This window comes from Anser brachyrhynchus, assembly GCF_964034855.1.
Source record: "Anser brachyrhynchus genome assembly, chromosome: 3".
NCBI lineage: Eukaryota > Metazoa > Chordata > Aves > Anseriformes > Anatidae > Anser > Anser brachyrhynchus.
This window is the reverse complement of record NC_137696.1, coordinates 117,083,328-117,100,696: the sequence shown is the minus strand read 5'-3', so window position 1 is coordinate 117,100,696 and position 17,369 is coordinate 117,083,328. Positions and strand designations below refer to the sequence as shown.

The 17,369-nt window shown below is 37.3% G+C and overlaps 1 protein-coding gene across 8 annotated transcripts in view; it reads right to left on the bottom strand.

The window, feature by feature from the left end:
* Positions 1-16,903, bottom strand: part of LOC308192194 (uncharacterized protein) — an 87,534-nt gene extending 70,631 nt beyond the window's left edge. For all 8 annotated transcript variants that reach the window (XR_013948631.1, XR_013948632.1, XR_013948633.1 and 5 more), the window contains exons 1-2: positions 16,094-16,903; positions 13,210-13,292 (exon numbers count right to left, since the gene is read on the bottom strand). Coding sequence is in view for 2 of the 8 variants with exons in the window: in XM_080585487.1 (XP_080441613.1) it covers positions 13,210-13,292; positions 16,094-16,150 (140 nt within the window). In the remaining 6 variants the exon portion in view is untranslated. The remainder of the gene's footprint in view (positions 1-13,209; positions 13,293-16,093) is intronic.
* Between the last annotated feature and the right edge of the window lie 466 nt (positions 16,904-17,369).

Here is a 17,369-nt window from a genome sequence, read left to right as displayed (position 1 = left end):
CTGTGACCAGAAGTCTGGCAACTGGGAGGTACTGTTGACTCCTGAAGGGTATGAGAGGCTTTGCATAGAGATCTATGAATCTCTCCTGAATTACTTCTCTTACAAAGGCAGGCTGAGGGAGTTGGGATTTTTCAGCTTGGAAAAGAGAAGGCTCCGTGGAGACCTTACAGCAGCCTTCTGGTACATAAAGTGGGCCTACAGGAAAGCTGGGGAGGGACTTTTTGTCAGGGAGCGTAATGATAGGACAAGGGGGAATGGCTTTAAACTAAAAGAGGGGAGATTTAGACTAGATATAAGGAAGAAATTATTTACTATGAGGGTGATGAGGCACTGGAACTGGCTGCCCGGAGAAGCTGTGGATGGGCCATCCCTGGAAGTGTTCAGGGCTAGGCTGGTGGGGGCCTTGAGCAACTTAGTGTGGTGGGAGGTGTCCCTGCCCGTGGCAGGGGGGTTGGAACTGGGTGATCTTTAAGGTCCCTTCTGACCAAAGCCATTCTATGATTCTATGACCTAGATAGATTGGAACACTGGGCAATCATCAATGGCATGAAGCTCAGCAAAGGAAACTGTCAGATTCTGAACCAGGGATGGAACAATGCTGGACAAAGGTATGGACTGGGAGATGAGTGCCTGGAGAGCTGCTCACCTTGGGGGGTGCTGATCAACAGGAGGCTCAGCATGAGTCAGCAGTGTGCCTGGCAGCCAAGTGGGCAAAATGCATACTCAGGATGAAAAAACTCATCAGTTGAGATAAAAGCTGTTTAATGAAGGAAAATCAAAGGCAGTGCATGTAAGCAAAGCAAAAAAAATAAAAATAAAAATAAAAAAATCATTACTCATCAGCATGTGATGTTCAACTACTTCCTGCACTTCCTAGGAAGCAGGGCCTCAATAAATATAGGATCTGCTTTGGAAGACAAATGCCTTCATAATAAGTATGTTATTCCACACCACCACCACCACCTTTCCTTCAGCTGTTATTGTTGAACATGACATCGTAAGGTGTGTAATATCCCTTCAGTTAGTTGGGGTCTATTGTCATCTCTCGACCTCTTGCCCACCCCCAGCTTACTGGCATTTAGGGAGGAGGTGTGGCTAGAGTGACAGCCTTGATGCTGTGCCAGCACTGCTCAGCAACAGCCAAAAAAACACTGGTGCTATTATCAGCGCTGTTCTAGACGCATGTGCAATGCACAGCACAGTAGGAGCTGCGGTGGGGAAAGATAATGCCGTCACAGTCAGATCCAGTACAATGGGATATATCAAATATGTGGCATGAAAATGAAAACATTAAAAAATGTCTAGAGTAATTAGATACTATGGAAGAGGTGTTCAAAATCTACAACCTTTGTAAAAGAAAAAAAAAATATTTGAAAGTAGAAACAAGAAAGAGAAATACCTGCATTCAAATCTGTCTTATCATCTAAGTATAACAAACGCTGTGACTGGATGTTTAAAACAGGGATAAGAAAGATACTTCAAGTAGCTGTCATGGAGGTTATTTAGTGCGCAGAGTCTTGAAGATGTTATATAGAAAAGAACTCTGTATTCTACATTATTCAGTTTTGAAAAAGTAAAGTGGAAGAATCACTTGATAGAAATTTCAGCCCACTCAAGGATATAATCTGAAGGGATATAATCTGGTGCTACATTTTTTTAGATACTCCCATATCTGTGTGATACAAAATTATTTGCCTAATAGACGTTATTGATCCAAGATCTTGAACTGCTCTCTTTTGCTATAATACTTACTGTATCATATTAAATGCTACCAAAAATGAAGTGAGAGTGGAAATAGAAATAGGCACCACTATTACTAAATGTGTAAATGCTATATTTACCCATAGTGTCAAGCAAGTCAGAAATACAATTAAAATACATATATATTTGGCAAGATGAAATTGTATGTAGAGAAAATAATTTTTAACAATTGTCTTAGTCTAGATTCACACATTCTTTTGTGTTCTGTCATGTCTCCTTATGGTTAGTGAACTGTTTGGTTAGTTTTGAGACAGTTTATTCATTAAGTACACTAGGAGAAAATTTAAAAGTGAAGAATTATGAAAAGAGAATTTTGTGAGAATATCACACAATTTTTACCTCTAAAGGCAAATTAAACCTGAAGAAACATAGATAAGGGAAAGATGTAGTCCCCTCCAGTACTTGAATAAAACAGAGTGATTTTCTTCAATTTCACTTAGCACAATATCAGGTCGAGAAAAAAAGACAAACTAGTGGTTAATGCTGCAGAACAAAAAGGATTGTAACTCTATCACTGAGTCAAACCCAGAACAATCAAACACTTAGACTTCTCAACGTCTAATGTGTCTAGTAAATTATGTGTTATACACATTAAAACATTTAAAACAAATTGTTCTTGTCACAGCCATACTTTCTACCTGAATTCTGTTTATTTTCCAAGTACAGAATACTCAAATATGGGATAGACAAAGTATGAATTAGACTTACATAAACTCTTCTATTTTATAATTATGAAATTGGAAACTTAAGTTTTTTTTGTGGGTTTTTTGAGTGTATACATGCACATATTTTCTATATTATAATGCCATGCCTCAACGCTGAGGGCTTTGAGGAATAAATGAATTTCCTGTAATGTGCTAGATAAAATCTACCATTTTTTATGGGCTTGTAAAGCAAGTATTCACAATGATGCCAACTTCCCTTTAGGGGTTATTTATATTTAGTGTGAAAAGTCATTAAAATTTTCAGTCACTGGGTTTTCCTATAACCCAGCAAATCCTAATGATTAGACCGCTTCACATTTCTATTCCTTCTCTTTATCAAAGCTATGAGAAACAGTATTATCCTACAATTTGACATAGATATATGGGAAATATTAACAAAGCAGTTGAATAAACCACTTTCCTTATTGGATCACAAAGATATATTCAAGTCTAAACATTCAACTGAGCTTCCTCCCAATTACTTATTGCAGAAAATAACTGATTATTAATTAAAGCCTTGTTTGCCCTGGAGATTTTCTGCACCAGTTGCCACCATAAGTGGCTAAATAACAGAATCATTGCAGCAAGTGTAGAGAGGCAAGGCTGATATTTGCATTAGAAGTGTTTACCCCTTTTTTTGCAGTCTGAATAGATCCAGCAGTGCAAACAGCTGCTTCATTTGATTACGCTAAGGATTTCGCTAGGGCAACTCTGTTGATAGTCCCGAATACAAAGACTAAGACCTCACCCCTTTGGGTCTGTGGCTTCGGTTTTGCTTCCTCACTTCCCTTTGCATACACAAATACTATAGTTCAAAAATTAAACAGGTGCATGAAAAATGGCAGGTGTTCTCTCAGATGAGCCCTTTTGCTTGCCATGCATCTGCCGTCTGAACTCTCAAACTCCCTTGCTGTTTGGCTTCTCAAGCATCTGTCATTTGACTTCTCTACCTTGCCATTAGATGCCTTCGGTGTTACTCTTTTTTTTTTTTTTTTCCTTCATAGATGTTTCTCAAATGTTACCTCAGCCCCCACCAGAGACTGCAAGGTAGCAGTTGCTTCTTTCACTAAGCAACACATCCTATTAATGTTAATGTTATACCAAGCTATGCCTTAGATCCAGGGCATTTTAGCTGCTTGCTGGGGAATCAGACCACATGTGCAAAGTCTAGGTAGGTAAGAGCAGTCCTTATTCCTCAAAACACTTATTCTATTGTACTGTGAATATCTGGGTTGTTTTCATGCTCCCTTTCATTTTTGATTAGTTTTTGACTGGTTTTGGTTAAACACCAACAAAAATTTTAAAACGTCAAAAGATGTCTAAACTTGTACCTAGGCAGCTACAAAAAAAAAAAAAAAAAAAAAAAAAAAAAAAGGAAAAATCAGAAGCAGTGAAAAGTCAGAAATCTTTCTCTTTTTCAGAAACTGTCTTTGGTAATTTTGAAAATATGCCCTTTATACTGATGTGATGAACTGTGGAATCTAATCTATATACAGTCTAAATATACAGTCTAAATGGTCTAAAAATGACAGCTAATGAATGGGCTGATTTCCTGCAAATAAATATCTTTCATGCCTTTCTTTGCTGTATGGTTAATGTCTAATTGCTGATTGTTAGCATTGCAGCAGTGGCTTAAAGGATACAAAAACCAGGAGCTCCTGCTGTATACAGCTAGGAAGCAAAAGTGTCTTCACCCAAAACTTAGAGATATGGAAATAAGATACACTACTATACATATAGTTGTTCTGGCTCCATCCAAAGGAATTTCACAATCTGTGGATGAAGAGGTAGAGAGGTTTAGTGAATGAGACATTTGCTCTGACTGGTATTTGATATTCCTTGGCAAAGATTATCTATCTGGGCTGTGACTCCCTGCATAAACCAGGCATGCAAGTTCCACTGGATCTGTTTTCATGAAAGGCTGTGACCATTCAATACTTTTGTCAGGGATTTGAAAGTTGATATAAAACTATTGCTGTTAAAACTTATAGCTGAAGTGAATGATTTAGATAATTTATTAATGTAATGTAGTCAAACAAAAAAAAGTCAGAATCAATGGAATTACCTTCCATAGTATTTTAATATGTATTTTAAAAGCTTAGAAACAAGAAAACAAAACAAAACAAAAACAAACAAACCAACAAATATTACTTAAGATCTGAAAACTAATGCCTCAGGATTGAATAAATAAGTTACCTCCCATATAGCTAGATTTTACAGAGAACTAGAAGGGGAATAAAATATGATTGATAATTATGCTCTGGGAGAAAGAATAAGCTTCTTGGCTGTGTTGAAAACATCTCTTAAGAGGACTATGAAGTTATCTTTGAGGGTATTATTCAGAACTTGCAAGAATAATCTTCAGAGTATGCAGAAGAGCTGCCTAAGAGAAGAATATTAACTGAAAGTAATGGGGAGAAGAATATTAACTGAAAGTAATGGGGTGGGGGAGAAGAAAAGGAAAAAATTCTGTTTATGGTCACTCCCCAGCCCATTGTTATAATGTAGTATAAATAGAGGTCTTGAGCAGGGACTACGCAATGAGACTTTTGGGTGTGATGAATAACACTGCACTGTACAACAGAAGACAACATGAAGTATACTTAAAAAATAAGTCATCGCTTGGTATGTATAGCAGTCTGACCCTCAGACTTTGTAACAAGATTTGATTGCCATCGGTGTGAAAAAAATATTTAACTTTCCATACTTCGAGGAAGTTAGAAAGACAAAAATGCAACTGTGACATTTGAGGAAATGAAAAGTCAACATATAACAATGTAAATCACACATAGCAAATACAGCTATAATAAACATACCTTTATCCATCTTAGATACAATGACAAATACTTTCAAAATTCAAATTATATTTTACAGCCTAAGTAAATATTAAAAGGCCGCCAAATCTGCTAGCATAAATCTCTGTGACCTCGTAAGTTTTTACCATGTGCATTAAATAAAATGAGAATGAACCCTGAAGGCATTTTTACTCTGTGAAGAGAACACGCAGGTAAAAAGAGATAGTTTTACCAGCTCCTTTCAGGAGCACTATATTTCTGTAAGACTGTTGGAACTGTGGGTTTGCCTACAGACAGATTTCTTATTATTTTATTCTTATTATTTTACTGCCAAAGCTATGGAAACAGTGATAAATTATTTGCATGGTGATGGCACCCACCATGCAGGCATGGTTATCCACTAGTTACCATCAATTGCACCTCAAAGGGCTTAGAGCTGAAGAAGAGAGAAAACACACAACTGTGAGAACAGCTAATGTTGGGACAGTTGTGGTCACTGTTGTAGATTGCATCACTTTAACTGGATAAATTGTGTTTCTGCAGGCTACACTAGGGAATACACTTGGTACGTTAGCTTTCTCTAGCAATGGGTTATGTACATACATCTATTTTCTGTGAAATGCAGCCTTCATTGGAGGGCCGTTGGGGTGAGCGTGTGCCCAGGTGATTCCAGAAAAGCAGCTGATGATCTTGTCAGTTCATATCCTAGTTTCTTCCCCATCTATTTGTGCCTATGCCTTCAGTTCACTTTCTATACTGTTAGTAATCTCAGCCTGTCCCTATTAATAATACTTGAGTAAGTCTTGCAGAACTGCAAGCGCAGCCAGTGTTTCAAGCTGTAACCCTGCCTGCACCACATACAGAGGCTTAAAATTCATTCTTTTCTGATGTTTTGAAGCTTTATGTGTAATATTTATTGCAATGCATATTCTCAAGAGATAAGAGCGGATGCATGATAAATATGTTATCTCCCCCCCAAACAAACAGACATCCATCTGTCTATCCAAAAGATGGTGCTTGCCAGCTGTGCATATATAAAGAGTAAATGTAAAACCAGCTGTTCAGTCAGTTCATCCCATATAGTGAGGTTGTCACTGTAATCACTTTGGCTGGGAAAATTTCCAGTCATCACACTGCTGCTCCTCATGAATCACACTTGTCAGGAAAATGTCAGCATCTTTTATATGGCATTTGGTTATTTTTAGGATGAATGCTACAAGTGTATTTAGGGCAATTACTTTCAGAACTTGAGAGAAATCAATTGATAACACTAAAAACCACATGTCTGGCTCTCGATTCAAGCAGCAGATTTGATGTTTAAATCAAAGTGTAGTTATCCTTCTAGTGCACTTTGTAACAACCAGCCCCAACAATAAAGCCCAATACATCCTGGATTTCTGAAAAGATATGGATCAGTTACAATAATCCAGAGAAACGCAGTGATGGTGACTTGCTAGAGATCTAGAAAACATGGCTAGGAGGAGAAATCTGAATAACTGGTATTGTTAAGGAAAAAAAGAAAAATGACTGAATATAGGAGAAAAAATTTCAAATAGGTTAAAGGCTATCACAAAAGGAAAGGCAGTAATTTGGGCTTGTTTAAATTCACTGCATTTAGACTGAGCAGTAAATATTGAGGCTGGATATTAAGAAAAAAAAAATCGATGGATTAGGACAAATGGGTAAGTTAACTTAAATTTAAGCATATGCTATGTGTATAAACACTTGGACAGGATCCCATAACTTCTATTTAAAGAATTAAAAAAAAAAAATCTCTTCAGAGATACTGGTACAGATATACACTATATGAACATACAGCACTATGCTAATAGCATTTCAAGTTTGATTTAACTCTTCAGAAATATTTGAACAGAAGTAGTTTAAGTATGGTTATAGTGTACAGCAATACTGTTTTTAAGGCATAGGTTCAATAGAAAAGTTAAAGGTGACTTATAAAAGCTCTGTGGGTATCTGCTAGTACTGCTAATCTACAGACAATGGGTTGATGACCTGCATTTTTCACTGAAAACATCTTTGTTTAGGGAGAGGTACTGTAATGTCAGGGAGAACAAGGGAGTGCTGCCTTCTGCTGGAACCAGTGATTTCAAACTTGCCAGAGCCAATTTTTCACTGATGTATCACCAGATGAAGAGGATTTTCTATATAGAATGGTTTAGGTTGGAAGGGACATCAAAGATCATCTTGTCTGACCTTCCTGCCATAGGTGGGAACACCTCCCACTAGACCGGGTTTGCCCAAAGCCCCATCCAACCTGGCCTTGAACACTTCCAGGGATGGGGCATCCACAGCTTCTCTGGGCAACCTGTTCCAGTGCCTCATCACCCACATCCTACTACTACCCCAGCTTGTGATATACACAGCATCAAAGCATTTTTCTCCTCCTAACTTTTCAGGACTCCAACAATTTACCAAAGGGTCTTTGCTTACAACTGAAATATCTTTGATGGAATAGCACATTTTCATGACATTTCTTTAAGGGAAAAATTGCTTCTGTACACCACCAGTTTTCTGAAATGTGGGAAATGGTTGGGAAAGCTCTTTTAATTAGATATACATTTTAATCAAAATTAAAATATTCCTGTTGATAGGATTCAAGGTCTGCACCTGAAAATACTAGAAACATAAATCTTTTTCAATGTGTGTTGACTTTCAGGTTATGTTTACACTAATTAGTCTACTGCAGCTCTATATTCGATAAAATATATATATAGGTGATTTGTATGCTGCTTGGGATTATCAAATCAAATTGAAAACAGTTTTGTTATTATCAGTGGGGTTAGCTAATGTTTTCTAATATACAATATCCATTGTTGTGGACGTCTGTTCTCCAGGAAACATCAGTATTTTGTATCAACTTAGTTTGAAAACATTTCTGAAACATGGAAATGCCTTCACAAAGTGAAATTCTGTTTTTACCATAATGGTAGATAATGCAGTCAGACTCTGCTACATGTTTCAGAGCTGTACAGTCTTGAAGCTCAAGGATGCGTTCCTTCTCCATTGATAAAATAGGGAAATGCTATATGATATGAAGAAAAACAGATTGCTGACTACCAAAATAAACTATGCGAGACTCATTTAAATTAACTATAATTCTGATTAAAGTCATTACAGGCACAGATAATTTTTGGATATCAGTCTCTGATATTCTCTGACCCATAAAATACAGTCATAAAATGAAGCTAAATAACTGCAAATTTACTCATGACTTTTTTTTTCTTTTTTTTTCCTTTTTTTTTTCTTTTTTTTTTCCCTAGAGCCTTTGCCCTTTGAATTAACTCTGGTCTTAGAATAGGATTTACCTGGATTTACCATCATTGACTTCTGCAATATCAGCTATTCCTCTGGGGTTCTCCTTCTTTTTTTTTTTTTTTTCCTTCCTTTTTTTAACCATGGCATTTTTAGTGTGTACACAATCAGGTGTGTCTGCAGTATGATACAGTGGCATTCTTACATGTGTACATCTGACCACTAAGATACAATTTTGTACTTAATAGGGTACAGTTAGGAAAAAAGAGAGAAATGAAGAAGGAGTCATATGAAACAAAGCCAGGGGAGCATCTAACAAAACCTTAGACAAGGTTTTAGGATATTATTCCTTCCATAGACTTTTCAATAATAGTTCACAGTTACTTACACAGAGCCTTTGATTTGGTGAGAAAAGGAGCTGATTAATTAAATCTAGAAAACTGGGCTGTGCAAACCCTGTAGGAATTTGTGAGCTGAGCCCTGAAGTTTGCTTAACAGTTGTTGGATCCAAGCAAACAGCTTCAGGCTTGCTTGAAGGACAGAGTTTAAATACAATAAATAAATAAATAAATAAAAATCTTCAGTCACTCTAAGGGAAATCTTTCACAACCTTTTAACCATCATGTCTAACGGACAAAGCCTGGAAACTTCACCTCCTATTTTAGTAGTTTTGTAAACTACTTGTTGTTAACTGTATGTGTGACATGCATGTGACCCATTTTTTGCTTTTATTTTGTGCTGTAGATGCAGAAAAGAAAAGAACCTGCAGTGAGGTAGGGATCAGAGATGTCTGGAAGTCAATCAAAGCTTGGCCAAAATGATCAGTTTACTGCTTGTTTTATAAACTATTCTAAGAGAATAATATATATATATAATGTATAACTATAAAACGGAGGAGTTCCTATTGCATTTTGGCGTATTCTTGAAAAGAGAGACTAGTGTATTGAAATCCATGGATTGTTACACCACCACTACTAAATAAAGTGCATACCACTAAAAATATGAGGGGAGGAAAAAAAAAAAAAAAAAAAGGAGATAAATTGAATAAAATTGAATGCTCTTAGGAATCCTATCATAGTACCCATTTTATATGTTTCCTCTCAGTTCCTTTTTAAAGATCACATCATTTTTTAAAAAATGTGTTTGGGCCAGGTGAGGATGTCTGGCTGTATCTCACAGCCTTCGAGAACAATAGAGCCTGCACGAACTAGAAGAGATTCAAAAAGTTCAAGAGGTGGTAAGCAAATGAAGGGTGAGATTCACGTAAGAGGTGAGAATCTGAAGTGTTACAGACAACCTGAAAAAAAATAAAAATAAAAAGAGAGAGAGAGAGAGAGAGAGAGAAAAGCAACAACAGATACAGTTAGGAAAAAATATAAATAAAAAATCTCTGAAGGTCACTGGAGATTTTGGGGCAATCCAGAAAATCAAGTTGTTAATAACTGAGTCTGTAAGCAAGGAATTGCTCTGCAAGGACAGAACAAATAGGGGAAAACAAGTCTATACATTTTTTTTTTAAGTTTTATTCTCTTTCTTGTAGTCACCTTTGTAGTCGCTTAAAGTTTTACAGAAGCTGTCTATTCTAGTTCTTATTCAAATAAAACTTGGCTTTTGAGATTATAAACCCCCTAGGTCTTTTGGGGATGCTCATTATAAGAAAAAAAGTTTAGGTAGATTCACCTTAGACCTCTGAATCCTGTTATAAACTCATTTATACTTTTGACCTCCAGAACATCCTGGGGCAAAGACAACCACAATTTAGCTGTGCATTCACTTTATCAACAGTATTCTTGATTTTGTAGACTACCACCTTTTTCACAGTCCTCTCTTTTTTCTCCTATATGAAATTCATACCTACAATTGTCCTTGTAGCCATCCACTGTACCTCTTCCTAAATTGTTATGTGGCCTTTTTGAAATGGGATTTTTCAGAACCGCAGGAAGATATAAGAATATTGTGGATTAATGAACTTACATAAAGATGTGTTCTATTTTGGATAAAGTAAACTGCTGTGATAGCTTTATAAAACCAATCTGTCGTATTTGTTTGTGTGATAATAACTTGAGTTCATGAAGTGCTAATGAAATTATTCCAGTCAACAGTGAATTGGTAACAAAAATATCAGTGATATAAATAAGTGGGTAAATGAGGATTTTCCTATTTCAGACAGAGAAAGGAGGCAGACTGAATGCTCTCCTGATGAAAGTTGACAATAATGTTAATGATTAGCTTGGGATGAAAAAATTTCAGTTAGCTAGACAGTGTTTCTGTTGCAGAAGTTTAAAGAAACTTGCTAAGAAGTCTCCGGGTATTTTGGGGGGGAAATAGTTCATTAGCATATTTTATGCTACCTGACCTGAAAGAAAGCATTTTTTTCAGTCAAGGAAAGCTTTTGTGTATATTTTGTCAAAATTTTGCCTGTCCTATACCTAGGTAGGTCTGATGCCATGTAAATAAAAACAGTAGTCATAGTAATAATAGCCTTAGCATTCCATGGTACAGATTATTATTCTGTGAAATGAATATAACAAGTCCCACAAAACTTCTGTTGACCTCAGTCAGTCAAGAATATTTAAGGCACTAAATATTGCTCTGCTGAGTAATCTACCATCTGTTTTAATAAAGAAGCTTGAAAGAATATTATTTAATCAGAACAATGAGCAGAGACCATGAAAAAAAATATTTAAAAAAAAATAAAATGGAGGGAACGAATGCAATGACATACAGGGCTAGAACTTTGTTTCAGAAGTCCAGCCTTCTGCTGTCAAATGCTGCATATAACTCAGCCTCAGCTGGAATTATTGCGTGCAGTATTAAATTCCTTACAGACCCCAAATTGCAGGATCAGGTTGATTGCATTTACACATTGATTTTCATGCTCAGATTCATTGATTCATCTCTCAGAAGGCGAAGGACTCTTCTGAAACTAGTAGTGTTAAACTAACATGAGCAATTGTCAGTTATTGACACTCATGATATGTTTCATCAACTCTTTGAGAATCAGATTTGTTACAACACCACTGCATTTATTTATCCCTTGAATTCTACCATATTTCCTTATTCCCATCAGGTACAGAGGAAGCCAGATGGTATGTAAGGATGGAGGGAGAGATATAAACATAGATGAAAAGAGGGAAGGAAGGAGGGAGGGAGGGAGGGAGGGAGGGAAGGAAGGAAGGAAGGAAGGAAGGAAGGAAGGAAGGAAGGAAGGAAGGAAGGAAGGAAGGAAGGAAGGAAGGAAGGAAGGAAGGAAGGAAGGAAGGAAGGGAATTAATGTGTGTCATAGAACCACCGAATGGTTTGGGTTGGAAGGGACATTAAAGATCATCTAATCCCAACCCCCTGCCATGGACAAGCACGCCTCTGACTAGACCAGGTTGCCCAAAGCCTCATCCAGCCTGGCCGTGAACACCTCCAGGGATGGGGCATCCACAGCTTCTCTGGGCAAGCTGTTTCAGTACCTCACCACCCACTATCATGGTTTTGGCTGGGACAGAGTTAATTTTCTTTGTAGACATAAAATACTGTGTTCTGGATTTTTGATTAAAGTAGTGGTGATAACACACTGATGATTTACTTGTTGCAGAGCAGCCCTTGCACACAGACAAGGACTTTCAGCTCCTCATGCTGCCCTGCTAGCGAGGACACTGTGGGTGCACCAGGAGCTGGGAGGGGACACAGCCAGGACAGCTGGCCCAGGCTGGACAAAGGGATGTCCCACACCATGTGGCATCATGCTCAGCAATAAAAGCTGGGGTAAAGAAGGAGGAAGGGAAGGACATTTGGAGTGATGACATTTGTCTTCCCAAGAAACAGTTACATGTGATGAGCCTTGCTCTCCAGGAAGTGGCTGCATACCTGTTGATGGGAAGTAGTGAACAAATACCTTGTTTTGTTTTGCCTGCGCTTGTGGCTTTTGCTTTCCCTAGTAAAGTGTCTTTATCTCAAACCATGAGTTCTTGCACTGTTACCTTTCCAATTCTCTCTCCCATCCCACCTGGGGAGAGTGAACAAGTAGCCGTGTGGTTCTGAGCTGCCTGCCAGGTTAAATCACAACACCCTCATAGTAAAGAATTTCTTCCTTATGTCTAATCTAATTCTACCGTCTTTTATTTTAAATCTGTTAGCTCTTGTCCTATCACTATACACACTGATAAAGAGTCTCTCTCTTTTTTATAGGCCCCCTTTAGGTACTAGAATGCTGCTAAAAGGTCTCCCAGAGCATTCTGCTCTCCAGGCTGAACAACCCCAACTCTCTCAGCCAGCATAACAATACATTTGAGAAACACTGCAGAAATGAGCGTGCCATTTGTTTTGTGAGAGGTCCACCTATAGAGAGGTCTTTGGTGGCAAAAATCGTCTAAAGAAACATGTAAATTTATGCAGCAAAGCCAACAGAGATTTGAAGGCTCCTTTAAGAATAATATATTCCCTTCTTGTAAAGGTCAAGTTGTGTCTGCTGTTCTCAGCCAGTTATAAAGAACTCAAACTTGGCTCCATGTGTTACCACAGAAGCTTTCCAGAACATTTTCCCAACTTAAAGAAGAAAACAGCAACAATACTAATTGAAATAAACTGTCACAAGCAATGAAATGCTCATTAACTCTAATTGCGAGCACTTTCACTTTTCACGATAGTTACGAAAGGATAAATCAAGGGAATCAAAAACTTTAACAAACCTGCTAAGAAATCCATGCATTTTGACATCCCCTGCCCCCTTCAGCCAATGCAAGTAGCAGAAAATGAGATCCTTGCTGTGTTTCTGTAAAAAGAAAAAGACAAGAAACAGCCAGCCTCCGCTGACTTCTTCACCTCCATTAAGCACTGACTCCTCATGAAATCTGTAAGTAGCTCTGTCCTATATGAGATGGTGAGAGTTTCTAGCTTGGAAGACAGGCTGCACACTTTGTTTTCTGTTTTTACATCTGATTTATCCCAGCCTGATGAAATCATCCAGAACATTTATTTTTAATTGCATTAAGAAATTAAGAAAAAAAAATAGGGAAGAAAAGGTAGACCATGTCCCCTTCTTTTGCTCAATCATCTGTTAATCAATTTTCTGAATAGGAAAAACTATTGATTGGCACTCAGGTAAGACATAGCAAAATCCATCCCCAGTAAACTGGACTTCTCCCTATCAGCACTAAAAGCAACAGATAATCCAAAAGGCAAAGAGCAGCACATGACCCATGGTCACAGACTAATCTTGACTCAGAAATCAGTGGTTTTAGTTGTGATATCTTCTTCTATAGACCTAAACAAATCCTTTTGTCTCTCTCTGCTGCTTTTCTCTCCAGGTTTTCTCTTGTTCTAATTTATAAACTCTTCAAAATTAGGAAGCTTTCCTATTTCATGAATTTTAGCACCCATTGCAGCAAATAGGATCCCTTTATTGGTTTAAGGAGTCCAGTAACAGTACAGTAATTAATATTAAAATGAAGAGGACAGGTAAACTTTCTTGAGTATATCTTTATACCATTTTTTAAGATTTCACCTATGTTGAAATAAGCCTTTACCATGTTTACACCATAATTTTTAACATTATTAATTTGTTGACACTCCACTAATTGCTACAAAATGCAGAAGATGGCCTGGGTAGATCTGAATCTGGCTTCTGGTCATAGGATTAATACAAAATTTCATGTGGTGAATGCTCAGGAAAAGAATAAGATTAGATGGAAAGATTATGACCATATATGTTTTTCTAAGTTCTTAAAAATAATTCAAGGGATATGAATTATGCCATTTCCATATGTCTTTTGTATAGTCTTTGCTTTAAACATACATTTCAGAATTACATTATACCCGCAGATTTCATTTTGTTAGAAGCATTAACAGACGCCAAAAAACATTTTAAACAAACCAGCTCAGTGGAACTGGGAAGTAGTAGTGCATTGTTTTAAAAGAATCCTGAGGGATTTTGAGGAAATCATTCATTTATCATAAAATCGAACTCAGTTCTTCTGGAACAATCATACACATTTTCTGTCTTTTTGTTCCTATTTATGGGAGAGATCTAGTTTATAAACATATAGTTTCAAAATTAGAGGCAGATGTTTCTGATAACCTGGAGAGCTAGAAGCTGTGCTTTTAATTTGGACAGCTGAAGGGCATCATTCTTGATAACTTCAAAGACCCACCTTTCTCTATTGCCTCTCTTTATGGAGAACTTCAACGGCATCTTCAGTAGGTCAAAGTTAGATGCTTAAACTGGGTGGGTGGGACACTACTTGATGATTTGCTGCTTGTTACATGGTCATGGTGTTGACCTTCTAGAGAGCTAAGCTTTATAACATTTATACAGGAGATATAATCCTAGGTCCAAAATGTCTGCAGTCAAAATACAGAAGAGAGAGACATTATGGGAGGGAGATGGAAGTGGAGAAGCAGATGTGAAATTGAATAAGAATTTCGATGTGAGGCTGGAAGAAGAAACCACATCTATAAAGACCCAGAGCAGTAACTGCATCTGCAGACCACCCTACCAATAGCAGCATATTAAGCACAGTCCTAGAGACACAGAGCAAAAGGGGGAGAGAACAGCAATGGCAGCAAAAGATTTAGAATGAGACCTCTACCTTAGCAATCCCAGAAACAGGTTCAGTTTGGGAAAGAAGTGCACGTCCCATGCTGACTGGACAATGCAACAGGGGAGAGGAGAGCACCAAACTGGCATCCTGTCCTGAACACTAAAATGCTTCATTGTTTTGCTTTGGCTTTTGATATTTTATGTTAAACTAAGATTCCAATTTATCATATGCATAAAATATATAACAAGCCTTATTCTTACTGCTAATAACTTCTAAGCCACGTCCTATTTTATTTTATTTTTCTCCTGCATAAAAGCCACTTTATAACAATAACAAAAAAAAATCTGCTGCTAAGGGTTGTCTAGGAGCAATCTGCATCAGTGATTGGATTATGTACTAACAGCATTACTTATCCCCATCTGAGAGGTACCCTACAGGGAAAAGCTCCGAAGAAAGACACTGCATTAAGGGAAGATTTGGAAGTCTGATTGCATTCTGTTTCCATCTCTCTGCAGGGCTGGCTGTCAATGGCATTCAGAGCCGCGCAGCAGAAAAGGAAAAACAACTCCCTTTCTTTACCATTGTGAGTCATCAGTGATTGAAAGCATCTTTACCCCAGTTTAAGGTCTGGCCAGGGGATGTGATCCAGAGTTCACTGAGAATTTGCATTGACTTCATACAGATTTGACTAAGGCCTGCATTTTTCAGGTAGAAATTGATTATTTTATACTGTCATGAAAGTGAAGGAAAAAAGTGCATAAATCTTATAGTGAAGATGCAGTTCATAACTATAAACATTCTCTCAAGCAGTGAGTCTGAATCCAGATGGTATACAATATTAAACTAGAGAATCTGGATCCAGATGGTATACAATATTAAACCAGTGATATCTCTCTAAGCACATTTAAAAATAATTAATATTGCCATGGATTTCCTCCAGACTTTTTCCCTATCATGAATATAGAGCAGTATGTTCCCTTAGGAAGGGAAAATTGCTAAGTTTTCTGTGTTAACCACTAAGTAACTTATTTACTTTCATCATCATGATCCAGTAGGTCATGGCTTGAATTCTAAGGGTTGAAAAGACCATCAGATCTCAATTGTTTTCCACTGAACAGCTTCATGGAACAGTGTCCCTAGTGTGGGAGATCTTCCCCAAATGTCCTCAAAATTTGTGTTACAGGATTTGTCTTAAGTGTCTGGAAGAATCTCCTAGAACCAAAATCTTACATAATTAATGTAATTTAAAATAAACATGAGAATATGTAGAAACACACGTAAACATAGAAAGATGAGGGGGAATGGTTTTAAACTAAAAGAATGTATCTTTAGATTTGAGGTTAGGAGGAAATTCTTCACTCAGAGGGTGTTGAGGCACTGGAACAGGTTGCCCAGAGAGGTTGTGGATGCCCCATCCCTGGAGGAGTTTAATACCAAGTTAGATGAGGCCCCGAGCAACTTGATCTACTGTGTGGCATCCCTGCCTATGGCAGGGGGTTTGGAACTGGATGATCTATGAGTTCCCTTCCAACCCAAACCGTTCTATGATTCTATGATTCTGTGGTTTGTCATACCTAGGCTTCAATTTATTTTGACGTATAAAATCCTATAATCTGTAATACAAGAAAATCTTCACATCTTGGAAAAGTTCTGACTTTTCTGTCAGAGTACTTTTTTAATTTTTTTTTTTTAATTTGAATATTGGCTTATAAGATTGAAAAACAAGACACTTTAGAAATTCAGAGCTAATTGTCTGCTATAACGTCTTATCTGAACAAACAGAAAATAGCTGCATTGCTTGCAAAAGGTAGGACCAATTTAAAATCTTCACTCTTTTTATATCACATACCACAGAGCAGCAGCTGGATGGAAAACCAAGAAGCAAAGATGAAGAATGCAAATATGTCTACAAGTTAAAAACAAGACATTTTCAACAGAAGTTATTGCTCACGAAACAGGGAGATTGGTGTCTATTTTAACATTTGAGGGTCAGAACCTCCACAAATATCAGATAATTTAACTCCAGTAAAGCAAACATACAGCAACTGAATATCTGCCCTTGGGATTTCATATGCATCGTTTGTTTATTGTTTTCCTTTATGTGAAATAAAATTAGCATAGCATACTTTTTGCCCTTTCTGTATGAAAAAATGTGTAGTGTTTTCCGTTGTTGAGTCCTGGCGCTTGTCCTCAGTTTTTATTCAAGTGTTTTAATGCTTAAAAAGTTCTAGCATCCCAAGGGACTACTGAATGAGGTTTTTCTTAACTCAGTCAACATCTTTCTATGTATACACAGATTAAGGTCTTAC